This window comes from Coniosporium apollinis (genome assembly GCF_000281105.1).
Source record: "Coniosporium apollinis CBS 100218 chromosome Unknown supercont1.13, whole genome shotgun sequence".
In the NCBI taxonomy this organism is placed as follows: Eukaryota; Fungi; Ascomycota; class Dothideomycetes; genus Coniosporium; species Coniosporium apollinis.
This window is the reverse complement of record NW_006913275.1, coordinates 149,397-163,254: the sequence shown is the minus strand read 5'-3', so window position 1 is coordinate 163,254 and position 13,858 is coordinate 149,397. Positions and strand designations below refer to the sequence as shown.

Here is a 13,858-nt window from a genome sequence, read left to right as displayed (position 1 = left end):
GTCGATTGAATCCCAGCCCATGTGTTGGATCCTTTTACTGGAGGACGATCGGAGCGAGTAGCTGGTCCTAGACTGTCCAGAGTTCGATGGAGGAAGCGTTGTAGCGAGCAAACTATCACAAGGAGCAGGAAGCGATCTTCCACTCTGCAAACTGGGCCCAGGTTCTTCACTGGTTGGCCAAGATATGTAGGATGCCGCCTCGATAATACCGCATCGAGGTTGATATCTGTACATCGCTTACAACGCCTATCACTTTGAAATCGGGTGACTCTTTTTGCTCGTTCAGAGGATGGTAAAGCTTCGAGCTTTGTGAGGCGGTCTAAGCGGGCGTTTGATTCATCGTCCGCATGATCACGGTATTCCCCCTTTCTCTCTGAAGTCTTGCGGGCCATAATAGCGGGCGAATGGCTTGAGTTACCAAGAACGGAATCCAGGAGATACCGACGATGGGTTTTGATACCGCGAAGGAAGGATGACGGTGACAGATCTAGGTGGTAGCTCTAAGAGAGGTTGAGACGAAGGCTGGCAAGTCAAAGGCCAAGAAGACTAGACTGAGAAAGCTGGACGATTGGACAAATGAACAAGGAGAGAGCAGCATTAGGTACTCGGGGTGTGTGGTGAGTGGCAGGCGAGGTTCCATAAATATTGGGACACTCTGTCCTGATAATCTCCCGTCTCGCCACCGGCTGAGCTAGGCAGCAGTCTTAATTGAATGCTTCAAGGATATGCTACGGCCAGGCTCCAAGAAGCCAGAATTGTTCCTCGAAGAAAAAAAAAAAAGGGCCTCCTCTTCAGACTGCTCAGAATTCTGTTTAGGGCTCTATTTAGGGCTGCTCAGGCGTTACTGAAGCGAGCTCACCCTCGGCTCAGGTTGAGATGGCGACTGCTCAGGTCCCAAGATGGAAATATATTTGGCGAGGTCTACTTTCGTGGCAGACTATAGAGGTAGAAATACTGGCATAGCAACCGCCCTCGAGATGGGCAGCCAAATCCGTGAAAGCCAAATCACTCAGGGAACTACAACACTGGAACACTGTGGGCGAAAATTTGATCCCGCAGGCGGCCTAAGTAATCATCATATCCCCAATGCTCTTCCTGTCCCTCGACGACTGCCAGAAAGAACGAGCTCATGTCTTTCCTCGCATACTCACTTGACGCCTGACCCCTGCTTCCAAGTGCGTAAACCAACGGTTGGCAGAATGAATGAAAGGCGACCCCAAACCCCTCCAAATATGCAATGTGTAAGATCAGACGGAACCCAAAAAACACATTTGTCGGACTGACCACGGGCCCAAGGTCGAGGGAAGACGCAGCTGCGCACCCCGAGCGCTTCCACCCCGCCTGACCCAAGCCGTCGAGCACTTTTCCCCCCTCCACAACTCCCAACCTCCAGCAACCTACTGCAGCCCCCCCGCCTTCTCCGTCGCGAACTCCCATAGCATCTTGATGAGCGCGTCGGGTAGGGTATAAAGATCGACATGAAACTCGCCATCTGTGCAGATCACAACAGGTGAATGCGTCAGCCGGTTTCTGCTGCTTCGTGTCTGGACTGAACTGGCAGAATGAAATGGCGGCTTCTTACTCTCGACGTCATTCTTGATGTATGTTTCTTGCGTCTTGTGGTCGTGTACCATCTGCACGACTTGCAGGAGGTCGTCTTCGCTGAGCCGCTGGAGGCTGTCGGCTAGTTTTTCCATGTCGACCTGCATGGGCGAGGGGGTCAGTACTCGTTCGGGGCACGGACTGTGCTTGCGATGCGGCACGAGAAGTGGATGGAGGACTCGGAAAAGCGTGCTCGCAGCGCTGCTCGAGGCACAACTGTAACACTGCGCATTGTAGCATTGCATCCTGGGCAAGCTGCTTCACCGGAATCTGCCGTCCAGCGTGAAGTGTGGAGCAATGCAGGTGAAAGGGAATACGCACCGTTTTCTCCTTCTTGTTCTTCTTACTCGCCGGCTTGCCCTTGATGCCGTTCTCGTCACCCGCAGGTCCCGATTCGCGGAGCAGGGCCAGGAGGTCTGGTTTCGGATTCCTGAAGGTCTGGTGCGTATCGTCAGTGCTGCTCGTCCCACCCTTCACCCTCCCATAATTCGGGCCACTACGGCCGGTGAAGACTTACGACTGTATGCACCGCCTCATACCTCTCCTTCTGAAAGTTCAAGTCGTGATCCAGCGTATTGTCACCCCCCTTGTGCTTCGCCGTGAGTGTAATCTGCATGTCGAACTCGCCCCACCCCTTCTCCTGGATGCGAAACGGCGGTTGCTTAATCGCTGTAAACCGCACGCATCAGCTGCTGCTCTCATCGGCTCGGTTTCCTCGTGACGAGAAGCCAGCGGGGCTCCTACTTTGCAGCGCCCGCTTCTCAAAACTCGGATGCAGCCTGTACTGCGCCTTATCGAAGATGTTGGCGGGGACCTCCTCGCCGTGCTCGTTCACGAGGTATATCTCGATGCTCCATGCGCGCATCGGGAAGCCTTCCATCTCGGGGGGTTCATCGGGTCTGCGGACGTCAGTCGTTGTTCGCGGTGTAAGGGGCTCAGGTGACCTGGAGGAGGTAGACACGCGTCGACATACAGGATTCTCTGCTCGGTAATGAGCTTCACGGTCCGTTTCACCTGCAGAGGTGTTAGTAGCTGCTAAAAGCGCGCGTGGTCGTGGACTTGTACTTACGTCCGGCATTTTGGGTGTAGCAACGGATTGAAGCTAGGATGGGAGCGGATCCAGATAGGTCTAGAATCGCAGATGGTAGCGCCCCTGTTGTATGGATATATGAAGGCAGCGGAGGTAGGGAAGGTTCGCGCAGGAGTTGGTGCGTTTGAATAAAGACGTGAAGCTCAAAAGAAGATGGCGGGGCGTGGTTCCCGTCGCTTTCGCGTGAAAGGCGCGGGGAGCTTCCGCGGCCCGTTCCGCAGGGTCTATTGAGGCTGAAAACTAGAGTTATTCATTCTATTACGGTGGTTCACATAACCCATATAAAAGGCAGCGATGATCAAGGGAGCGTGACAGGCCGATTACAGTCAGAATGTCCAGGGTGCTCCACTACTAAGCCGGATCTTGGAGATTCAGGAAGTGTTTGCCAATTTTCCTTGATAGTCTATCTGCAAGATTGAAGGCTACCTACCAATCCCTCAACAGTCGCAAAGGACTGATCGCCCACTCGCTCATCGCCATCAATAGGTCGCTATGCCCGCTACAATACCAAAACACAGAGGGTAAACTGGGGATGACTTCAGGTGCTGGGTGGGTTGTAATGGGGAGGAGGGGGTGTTGACGGTGTGGTGGAAGGGGAGGTTTAGCAACTGCGACGAGGCGCTCTTTGCTTCCAAAGCTCTAACAAGCTGGCAGAGTTTTTGTCGTCCATTGCGTATGGCCGGAGCGTGAGGCCGGCTATGTGGGCGAGACGCTGTTTCGGATTGTTTATTCGGAAGCCTTGAAGAGCGCCTCGTTTTCCTGCTGGGCCTTGATGAAGGCCTCCTTGAACAAGTTGGCGTCTGCAAGCAGCGTTAGTAAGAGAAGCCGCTGTAGGGCATGGAAGTTGGACTTACTCTCGCTGTTGGCAAAGCGGATAGCCAAAGTCTGCGCCTCCGGCTCACCCTCGCTGACATCTGCGGCGGCGTTCCACACCCAGCTGCGGTCGCTGCCGACGTTCGGTGAGAGCTTCATATCCGGAACGACTACACATAAGTTAGCATTTCAGCCCCATTGGATAACATGATTGAATTTCCCTCACCGTAGTGGTTGGCGCACACCTTCAGCGTCTTGTCCCTCCGCATGACCAACCTCGTCTTCCCGTTCTCCTTGTGCTTCAACAACCTCACATCTCCCGTGCCCCTCTCCTTCCACTCCCTTGACTCCCTGTCAAACTTGAACAGCTTCGCCCGCATCTTGAAGGTCTGCTCCTCCAGCTCCTCGTTCGTCTTCGTCTCGACCTTCTCCGTCAGCCGGACAACGGGCTCGAAATGGACGTCAGGTTCATGGGAGTCAGGCTCGTCTTCCTACAATACGTCATTCGAGTGTCAGTCAATGTTCGTGCTTCATCCACCCATAGTCCTGCACAGAGCGGAGTAAGAAGCTCAAATCCCACATACCTCGGCCTCCTTGTTAGCCTTGCTCGACCCCGACGGCTCGGCCGACTCGTCATCTTTCTCCTCCTTCTTCTCCCTCTTCGCTCCGCCGCCAAACATGCTGAACACATTATCCTTGACCACCGCAGTAGCGGTCGAAGCCGCGTTCGTCGCCGCTCCCAAGATGCCGGTGGGTTCTGCAGGCTTATCCTCAGTTGTCGACTTCTCAGTCTTATCGTCACTCTTCTGGTCCTCCGTCACGGCGGTAGTCACCTTCTCCGTCTCGTCCTTTGCAAGCGTGGGCTGCGCGGAGGCGGAAGTCTCGGCGGCCGGGTCGAGCTTTGTTGCTGAGGGCTCGGCCATGGTTGGGAAGTGTGATGTGAATGGTAAGTGGTAGTGTGTCGTTCTGCTGGGAATGGCTTAGACGTGGTTGTAGTCACGGTAGATGGATATGGGTGGATTTGTAGAAATTATGCCCCTCGCCAACAACAAAGGTCTTGGCTTGCGCTAGCGGGGCGTCAGTGAAGCTGGCCCTGGTCCGTGCAGATTTGACAGCTGTCTGCCTACCTAGGTATCCAGCCTTTTTGTATTTCTCAACACGCTGCCTACTTTATTACTGTTGGTTCACTGATGACTGTGTCTTATTGGGAGTGATCACGGTAGCTATCCGTTGAGAATACGGCCATTCGGAGCAATCCATATTGAAGATCCAGAGTAATTGCTTGCAGCGGCGGAGCAAACCACGAGTTCATGGCCACTATCTACCGGTGCTGTGCAACCCAACATCCCTGGCCCTCGTTTGCCTGATACGAAGCTGATCGTAAACGGAGATGACTACGTTTGTAAACAGTAGAGCATCATGCCCGGACCCATTCCCCAGCAGCAGATCCAAAAAGCAGTATGAAAGGGGGTATTGTTGAAATGAAGCATTCGTCTCACAGCCGCTCCTAGCAGCCCGAACGCCCGTAGCCTCCACAAGAGAACATTAACCTCGTAAACCGTATCCAAAGAGAAGCAGATCAAGAAGACGTGCAGCGCCTGGTGTGCCTCGCGGCGTACAAGCCGAACGTCGAGCAGTCGAAATCTGACACCTCTGGCGAGCCTGAATCAAACTTCCATCGAGTCAGCGATATGCTCACTCACACCCCTGACGGCGCTCTTCTCCCGATGAACCCTCAGCTCCATATCATAGTCGTCGTCATCGGTCAGGTACGAGCTGACAGAAGCCTCTCGAATGTCCGGATATTCGTCGGCATCGACTTCGTCGTCTCCGGGGTCGTGAATGACTTCGTCATCGTCATCAGCAGCATCTTCGACCTCAGCGTCGTCTCCAAGCCAGTACCTGGCCCGTTTCGTTGCGCCTTCGCTGATTCTCAGGGAGTTTCGCGCATGTTTGCGCTTCGAATACGGTTGGTGCCTAAACTAGGTGTTAGCATGGCCAGGTGCTTTGGGAGAAGATGGAGCTCTCAAAAGCTGCCATCATAGGTCTGATATATAGTCTGCATAACGATAACGGAAGCTGAGACTTGGAGGAGGCAAGGCAACAAGCTTGGAAATCGACTCGAGCAGAAGAGAAAGGGCTTAAGGACTTTGGAAGAGGGAAGCGTATGAAACGGATAGGAATGATGAGCACTGACTTCTGTGACCAGGCCGATGTTGTGCGGACAGGACTATGGCTGATAACGCTAAGACCGCGCAAGTAGATGTAGCAGACGCGCTTGCGTTCCTTGTTGAAGAGAAAGTAATGGAGGCTCCAGATTGCGTTCTCCTCACCGTCGAACGGATCTTCTTCAGGCGAGTAGCAGTAGGCAGCGCATTCTCGGAGGCTCATCTCGTTGTCGATGAGCCGCCACATGCGTGGTCCCCAGATGTGTGTACCTCCAGGTGTTTGCGCACCCGCCGGGGTCTGTGGAACCGCAAGCAGCGCTCCTGAAGGCCGCGGCCGTAGATTGTATAAAGTGGTGTCAATTGTGTTCATCATCCCCCTAATACTACGCTCCTTGCGGAAATCAGACGGACGTAAGATATGTGAGAAATCATAATCCGGGTGACTCGCGTTGAGCGTCGCGATCAAGTAGGCAAATGTGCGACGACTAGAGATCTGACTGAGAGAACCAAACGGACTAGAGCGCGAAAGATTCAAAGACGCCGCTAAAGACTCGGCTTGAGGTGTAGAGAGCGATGCAGACAGCCTGAGTAGGGACTCATATTGGGCTTCGAGTGAGTTTTCAATATCCTTGTAAAGCTTCTTGTCGCTACCAGCCGCTTTCGTTGTATATAGATCGCAACCACCGATGACGTGACAATCAGCGGTGTCGAAGTTGAGCGCGCTAGTCACGTCTTCGAAGTCGCGAAGAGGTAGATACTATACGGAGCACACAGAGTCAGCCATAATCCAAGGTTTGGAGTTGATTAGAACGGCTGCGAAGGCGTGAAAGGCGCTAGACATCGTCTCCTGGCAGATGCAAGCCAGCTTCCCATGCCCTGGAGCTATGTTGAACATTCAGATAGCTTCCGCCGGCAAGCTCTGCGCGCTTGCGGATTGTTCAAGACGCGCCGATGCTTGCGAAGATGAGGCCCAGATGTGCGCCGGATGTGTCTACTGCACTGATTTGAGAGCAAGGACGGGCTTGTAAAGGTAGGCTTCTGAGAGATCTAACTCCGGATATGCTTCTTCCTGCAATGTAGCGACGTGCCGTACCTGACGCGCTGTGACTCATGCTTACGACGTACCTTCATGTTTGTTTACCTCTTCGGCGTGCTTCGAAGATCTAGAGATTGATATTGGTAACGTGTCCGGTGGACGCCGATGATCTGCAGTTCCGAAGGACTCGAACTGGCTGAGCGCGGCGAGCGCTTTGTTTGTTGGTTCGGCGTTGCGGAGGATTCACCTGCTACAGCGAGACAACACGGCGAAAGATCAACCCAGGCTGGCTGCAAGGACCGATCTCTGCGTGCTGTGCAAGCCAGACTTGGAGTCTAGCAGGAAGCGACAGTGCTCATGGACGGCATGGTGGTGGTGTTGACGATGCGACGATGGGGTGACGGAAAGGTGGAGGTGGTCGCAAGCTATCGCTGCGCGTGGTTGATAACGGACGGCGATTGGCTGACAGCTTACCTAAGCGGCGACGACGGCCCAGATGGGCGTTCTGACCTGTAGCGATGCGGAAGCATCCCACGAGCCCAACTTACCTGTTGCAAAAGTACGAGTATGCATCGAACCCTTCCGGTACTGCTGTACGCCAGAGGCCGACTGTCTGTAAGCAAGCAACAGAAAGGTGTTCGTGGAACTCAGCTCCGTTGTATTGCAGCATTGCGACATCACAAGCGAATACATAATAGCAGAAGGGTAGGTGGATGCAGGAGATATTGCTATCAGCATTGAGGGGCCGCTCCGTATGCCGATGCCTCCTGGATAGGGAACAAGGAGCTTGCCGAGTAAACTGGACCTCGTCGTCGCCCCAATGACGGGAAGCTAGATCGACCGATACGATCAATGGTCATCAGTGGATTGTTTCATTCTGCACGGCCTCTACGAGACGTCGAGTCAACCGGCTGTTCAAAAACACAAGGTAAGCGTTGTAAGTACAAGAAAATTTGGAGATGCAGTTTTGTCTGGGTTCAATTTTCGGTTCCAGGGTTTTCTCCGGCCCGTGTCTTGCGCTTGCCGTTGCCAGAATCTCAAAGCATAGTCTGAACAGTCAAAAAGTCCGCCGAATTGGATCACAATTAAGAGATATCATTCGGGACAAAATGCAAAAGAATGCGTCGGCCGGGAATCGAACCCGGGGCCCATCGAGCTAGGCTCACGTGCTGACGGTGATCTTATGGCAACGATGGATTTTACCACTAAACCACCAACGCTTTGATAGAGGACAGCTAGCAGCCAAATATTATATATTACGTCACGCTGGACCCTGATGGTATAAGTCTAGTCGATTGCTGTCAGCTTTGCCTAGATTTTGCATCTAATTCAATTTGGTTGGGCGATTGGTGCATCACCAAGCATCTCGAGATCCAAGAGCTGCATACGGCCATGATCTAGGTATGAGAATGCACAGGACAGCCTCAGGGATCCTCGTTGTGAGTTCCCTTTGCAGGTGTTCTCATTTATTGAGTCTAAGATGTACGTGCTTTCAGCTTACTTGGCTACTAGATAGAACGAAACAGCAGTAGTAGTTCCCGCTTTATGAGCAGTGGCTCAAATTCGATGTTAGAATTGAGAGCAATAAGTTTGACTTAAGCAGGTAAATTACGGGGTCACTGCTCTGCATCTTGTTTATGGCCTAATAACACTTATCACCTCTGCCGCGTGGGCAGGAATGGCCTCCTCTGTTTCATAATCGGTATTGCTGCTTCTGAAGCTGCAACAAGTTGCGACAGCGTTGAACGCAAGCTATGTATCCCATGAACGTAAATTAGCCATTGCGTACGTCATAACCACTACCCAAAGCAAGTAACTAGAAATGATAATCGCAACGCCTGGAAGAGTGTCCTGCATCGGCCAACAGCAGGGGAAAAACGCGACAACAGAAGTAGCCAAAGGAATGAGCCCGACAGCTTCCGTCCTGTAACACGAGCATCCTGTCCTCAGTCTCCTTGCTGCTCCTTTCGACCCGTAAATCATCTGATCAAGGTATCGGATCCTCAAACCTTCCATTCTGCCCCGCAGCTGCTGATTACACGCAACCGTCCAGTGAATCTCCAGCGCAGCATATACGTAGTTGTCCACGTTCCTCTTAGCCAACTGTGGAGTCTCCGCCCTGATGCGTCTCGTATTGATCGGGCCATAGCCGTTGTTCAGATCCGTGATCAACGAGCCACCCACATCCTGGTTTGGGGGGTTGTTACCGAACACGGACTCTCCGTTAGCGTTGGAGTGCGTCATCTCGTGCAGGATGATGCTGCCCAGGGCAGCCATGTCGGGGGTCACGCGGTACCGGCCCTGGATGTTGAAATCCTCGCAGCTATTATCGATGAGGCGCGGTGCGGGACCCTCATCGGCTGCGTCGTCGTGGAAGGCGGCGGGGCAGAAATGCGCGGAGGCCCAGCGGCGCGTGGGCGGTTCAACCCCTTCGATGTTACGCGTGTAGCCCTCGGCGTCGGCCTTGGCGCAGATATCTAAGTCGCCCAGGCCGGCAAGGAAGTCTCTGCCTACGATCTCATAGTCGCCGACGATGGGGCCTGGAGTAGTCGACGCGAGAAGCTGGGGGCTGGAGGTTAGCAGGCAACCTGTGTTCGGAGATCGGATAGGAGCATACTTAAGATGACACAATGTTGTTAAGAACTCGTTTCACGCCCTCATGGTCCCCCATGGAAAGTACTTGTCCAGAATATCGGGGTACCATTGCCAGAAGAGCTGTGCGGTGCTTGCTAGATTGTACGTGTCCTGTAGCGCTACTCGCAGAGCTCCCTCTTTTCGACTTGAGATTGGTCCGAATCATCCCAGTCCAAGAACTGCGGTTCGGCGCGCTTGGCGAGATGGGTGGCCGGGCGCTGTCCATTCAGCGGAGCAGCGGACGCGATGGCGATGATGGAAGCCACAAGGGCGATTAAGGTCGACAAAATCACTATGGACTAGCGGTGAGACAATGATTGTGCTGGTCTAGAGGGTTCTATTAGTGCTCAATGAAGCGAGCAATGAATGATCACATAAGACTGAGGATACAAAATGTGGTCGAGGAATGGGCCTCTATTTATGCTCATGGCTGAAACTCGCCTTGATCCATAGATTGAGGCCACAACGAGACATGGTAACTTTTGTTTTCATCCCAAGACTCCTTCCAACTATAAAAAGAGACACAATCACTCAGGAGGAGCGCGACAGCGGTATGGAGACATGGAGTGGCATGTAAATTAGAGCAGGTTGAAACAAAAATGACTCGGATGAATCGGGAAACAGGATAGAGATGTGGAAGAGACATGGAGGTTAGAGGAGGCTGAGAGCACACATGACTTTTCGTGCGTACGCGCGAGGCATACTTCCCCATTGTAGCATTTAGGAGTCTGATACCTGTACAGTGGTCTGCGGCAGAAGTTTAGGAACCACGTCTATTGACCGTCTCATGCATGTTGGCTATGTGGGCGATAGTTACATTCAAAATGCTACGCTATCGCTCTGTGGAGAGCTCTCTTGAAGCAGGTACCACACATCGCGCGCTCTTTCCTGTAGACAGATGCGTTGCAGGTAGGAGGTTGATGGAAGCGCTGTTCTACTGAGGCTGGTGTTGGTATTGGAAATTATCAGGATCTAGGTGCAAGGTGAGGTTACAAATGGCGCCCTGCGGCACAGCACAGGAAGCTTGGCGCAGCAGCGAGCGACATGATGGCACCGATGGATCAAAATCCTCCAAAAGCATCATGGTTGGAAAACACAGATACCTTACTTCCGGAACCCTGCGCAAGAGTCAGGATCACGACAGCTGTGGAACCCTTAGAAGCCATTTACCGACTGAGTGACACCCACCGGTCCATCGAACATCTCAGAGTAGCCATGGCCGCGGGATCAGTATCAAGCCCCAATGACTTACCGGCCCCATACATCACCAGGACCATCAACCTTCCTTCCGTCTGTAGTTTCTCGAGTCCCGAACCGCCCATTCTCACTGTGACGCTCCTCCTTTGTGGGAGCTCCTTTCCAATCACCATTCGGACACGAGCTACATCCCTCGTCTCCCCTATCTCATCCACCGTAGTCATAGATCCTGAGACCGGAGAATCAAGGCCCCCTGCAGGTGCTACCGCAAGATGGAGCGAAAGAACCCTCGGCTTCAGTCGCAGAGACGCGGAAGATTTCTTAACGCTTTCTCCGGACGAGCCATACGTCATCAGCACCCCTTTTCGTGACGATTATTCAGAGCCGTTCTCAAGACCGTACGAGCAGGTGCTTGCTGAGCACATGGAAAGACTGCTAGTGGCCGAAGATAGCGGCATCCCTGGAACTTACACCCAGGCTCTCATAGCTTATTTCCGGCAGCGCAGTCCAACCCGTATGCATCAGTTGAAGATTAGGAAGGAATATCTGATCAGATCAGAAGCTGATTTGGTCGTGGGCTGGTGGAGGTATGGGGCGAAAGGGCAGTTGCTTGAGCTGGTGGATCATGGGGACCCGCTGCCGCCATTTCCAAATCCACGGGTCTTGCGAGTTGTTAATCTGAATGAGGTCACCTTCCGAGTGGAGGCTTGAACCATCCCGTGTAGGCATGTTCCACGATTCATGCTGTACGGTTTTAAAGGTCGAAGAATGTATACAATACTTTTGTCGCCATGTCTCTCAGATTTTCATGAGTGCTTATCTCGGCTAGATCTTGCACTCACATCCTCGCAGGTGATATTCTCGGAGTCGGAAGATAGGTCTCATATCCCGTTTATTACGAGGGATGGACTAGGGCTGTATAGAGTTATCGGATCGCAATACATGCTGCGCTACGATGGGAACTCGTTGTAAAACAAGCAGGGGTTGGAAGATCATGCAGTACATTTCTGTTGATTGCTCTGCCATGTGTCAGCTCTGCGGTCCCAGATCGTTATTCAAGATTTGGTATCAAGTATCTCCCTATTCCCCGAGCTCCGCCACTGCAAAGTAGCCCTTGTTCTCAACAACACCCCTATCCTTCACTACCGCCGTATACTTTACCACCCACTGCGGCTCCACGTCACCTCTCAACCCCTCACCCTCCCCACTAGGTCCCGCCAATACCCCCACGCCCTTCTCGCCTGACCCTAGCAGTTCCCGTAGCGTACCCCTCGGTAGAATATTCGTGCAGTCATTGTGTGTTAGTAGTTCAATCTTCTCCTGCTTCGCATACAGTATCAGCGGCTTCGGCACAACACAACAATCCCTGACATTGATCTGATCCACACTAGGCCGTATCCGCGTCTTCCCCAAAAACCGCGCCAACCTCGCCGTCCCGAATTCAGAAACCCCAAGCCGCGAGATGATCCCCTCGTCATGCAGCTTCTCCAGCGACCGCCACGTTTCGATCATAGTATCGATATCCTCGGCGCCGACGCCGCTCTCCGAGCCCGAGCCGTCTTCGGGTATGCCGTCGACTTCTCCGTCGGGCTCAGAGAGCGCGTCGTCCTCCTCGTCATCCGCGTCGAAGGAGAAGCCGGGGAACGACACGATCAGCAGGTCTATGGACGGCACGTGCAGTTCCCGCAGCACCAGATCAATCGCTTCCCGCGTCTGGGCGCACCGCCGCGATGACGGCACACCAGGGAGGTAGAACAGTTTCACCGTGATGTCATATTGTGAGCGCTCTTCCGCGAGGCCGCTGTGCGCGAAGTCGAGGGTCGGGATGTAGAGGGTGGAGTCTTCGCGGGCGGTCCAGGCTTGGTAGGAGAGTTTGGAGGGTGTGGTGGAGGCGCCGTTGGAGGTGCTGCTGGCGGCGGCTTGCTGGGAGACGAGGAAGTTGGCGCGGAGGGCGGTGGTGAGTTCGGTGTTGGATTTTTCGACGCTGGGGCGGCGGATTATGGAGGGGCCGCCGCCCATGAGGTTTCTGGAGAGGAATCAGCATGCGCAGAGGGAGCGGGTCACTTCGGGATTGCCCACGAGGTCGAAAGGACGAGCTTCATTATGAGGAAAGGAATGTCCACAGGGGCATAAGACTATCCCTGAGAACCCTTCTCTTGTGCAGCCCTTATACCCGAGGCTGTGCTCCGTAACCGTATGATGGTGGTGTGCGCGGATGGGGCTGCGGCTGTTCAGCGCGTCCAACGATCCGACTATGAACTCGAGGATGAAGACGACTCGGGCTGATTAGGGGTATACGATGCGATTGATTCAAGATGCGTCGTAGGTGCTTCTCTGTCAATTGCGCCGGTCTTGGGTTCGGGAAGAGTTGACGTACCTTGTGACTATCGATAAAGAAATCTGCCAAGCATCGTGGAACATATCCGGTCTGCCTGCCCTCCAGAAGCACAAAGGTCGCAACAGCATGGCCATAAAGTGCGCGCACCTAACCCCCACTCATGTACTCCACCTACTAACGCTGTCACAGATACCTAATCTTGCTCTCGCGGCAGGGCAAAGTGGTACGCTTCCACTCCCAAGCTGCCTCAAACCCAAGTACCTTATTGACACCCAACACCAGCGCCTAGCCAAATGGTTCACGACCCTCTCCCCGAAAGACAAAGCCAAGATCATAAAAGACGTCTCCCAGCTCGTTCTCGCACGCCGAAACCGCATGTGTAACTTCCTCGAATACAAAGGTCTCCCCCATCCTCCATCCTCCCCCGCCTACCCCCAGCAACGCCCACTCTCCACCAACCTTCTAACACCGCGCCCTCACAGACACCAAGATAGTCTACCGGCGCTACGCCTCCCTCTTCTTCATTGCCGGCTGCGACAGCACGGACAACGAGCTGATCACGCTGGAGATTGTGCACCGCTACGTCGAGCAGATGGACAAGTACTATGGCAACGTGTGCGAGCTGGACATCATCTTCAACTTCCAGAAGGCGTACTTTATATTGGATGAGCTGTTGCTCGCGGGTGAGATGCAGGAGAGCAGCAAGAAGAACGTGTTGAGGTGTATTGGGCAGCAGGATAGTCTTGAGGATGTTGAGGTATGTGCGGATTCTCTTTATGTGGTTGAGTCCGTTTCCTACCTCTCCCAGTTTCAGTTTTATACGAAGTTCTTTGGTTGCTCCATATATTGTAATCGGCGGATTGCTGATGTATATACACCCTCTTTCAGGCTGAGGACGATGGCGTCACGAGGATCGGTTAGCCTGGAAACTCGTCGCTCTCCGAGTCGGTCTAGTGTCTTCTTGTTCAAACTCACTCCGT

The 13,858-nt window shown here is 53.5% G+C and overlaps 6 protein-coding genes and 1 non-coding gene across 7 annotated transcripts; 1 reads left to right on the top strand and 6 right to left on the bottom strand.

The window, feature by feature from the left end:
* Window positions 1–1,397: 1,397 nt before the first annotated feature.
* W97_03204 (transcription initiation factor TFIIF small subunit) lies at window positions 1,398–2,482 on the bottom strand (the record flags this gene model as incomplete). The annotated part of the gene is made up of 5 exons (XM_007781101.1): window positions 1,398–1,492; window positions 1,583–1,703; window positions 1,924–2,040; window positions 2,120–2,271; window positions 2,347–2,482. The coding sequence occupies 5 exons, from the start codon at window positions 2,480–2,482 to the stop codon at window positions 1,398–1,400; spliced, it is 621 nt and encodes a 206-aa protein (XP_007779291.1).
* A 936-nt stretch (window positions 2,483–3,418) lies between these two features.
* W97_03203 (uncharacterized protein) lies at window positions 3,419–4,428 on the bottom strand (the record flags this gene model as incomplete). The annotated part of the gene is made up of 4 exons (XM_007781100.1): window positions 3,419–3,492; window positions 3,547–3,675; window positions 3,732–3,996; window positions 4,090–4,428. The coding sequence occupies 4 exons, from the start codon at window positions 4,426–4,428 to the stop codon at window positions 3,419–3,421; spliced, it is 807 nt and encodes a 268-aa protein (XP_007779290.1).
* Window positions 4,429–5,172: 744 nt separating this feature from the next.
* Window positions 5,173–5,920, bottom strand: W97_03202 (uncharacterized protein; the record flags this gene model as incomplete). Its single annotated transcript, XM_007781099.1, has 2 exons — window positions 5,173–5,482; window positions 5,703–5,920. The coding sequence occupies 2 exons, from the start codon at window positions 5,918–5,920 to the stop codon at window positions 5,173–5,175; spliced, it is 528 nt and encodes a 175-aa protein (XP_007779289.1).
* A 1,909-nt stretch (window positions 5,921–7,829) lies between these two features.
* On the bottom strand, window positions 7,830–7,929 carry W97_03201. The gene has a single exon. It is a non-coding gene; the product is annotated as a tRNA-Gly (tRNA).
* A 767-nt stretch (window positions 7,930–8,696) lies between these two features.
* W97_03200 (uncharacterized protein) lies at window positions 8,697–10,055 on the bottom strand (the record flags this gene model as incomplete). Its single annotated transcript, XM_007781098.1, has 3 exons — window positions 8,697–8,726; window positions 8,786–9,271; window positions 10,035–10,055. 3 exons carry the CDS (start codon window positions 10,053–10,055, stop codon window positions 8,697–8,699), a joined length of 537 nt encoding a protein of 178 aa, XP_007779288.1.
* Window positions 10,056–11,620: 1,565 nt separating this feature from the next.
* W97_03199 (uncharacterized protein) lies at window positions 11,621–12,559 on the bottom strand (the record flags this gene model as incomplete). Its single annotated transcript, XM_007781097.1, has 1 exon — window positions 11,621–12,559. The coding sequence occupies one exon, from the start codon at window positions 12,557–12,559 to the stop codon at window positions 11,621–11,623; it is 939 nt and encodes a 312-aa protein (XP_007779287.1).
* A 445-nt stretch (window positions 12,560–13,004) lies between these two features.
* W97_03198 (AP-1 complex subunit sigma-1) lies at window positions 13,005–13,799 on the top strand (the record flags this gene model as incomplete). Its single annotated transcript, XM_007781096.1, has 5 exons — window positions 13,005–13,015; window positions 13,068–13,101; window positions 13,161–13,278; window positions 13,361–13,635; window positions 13,767–13,799. The coding sequence occupies 5 exons, from the start codon at window positions 13,005–13,007 to the stop codon at window positions 13,797–13,799; spliced, it is 471 nt and encodes a 156-aa protein (XP_007779286.1).
* Window positions 13,800–13,858: the final 59 nt, after the last annotated feature.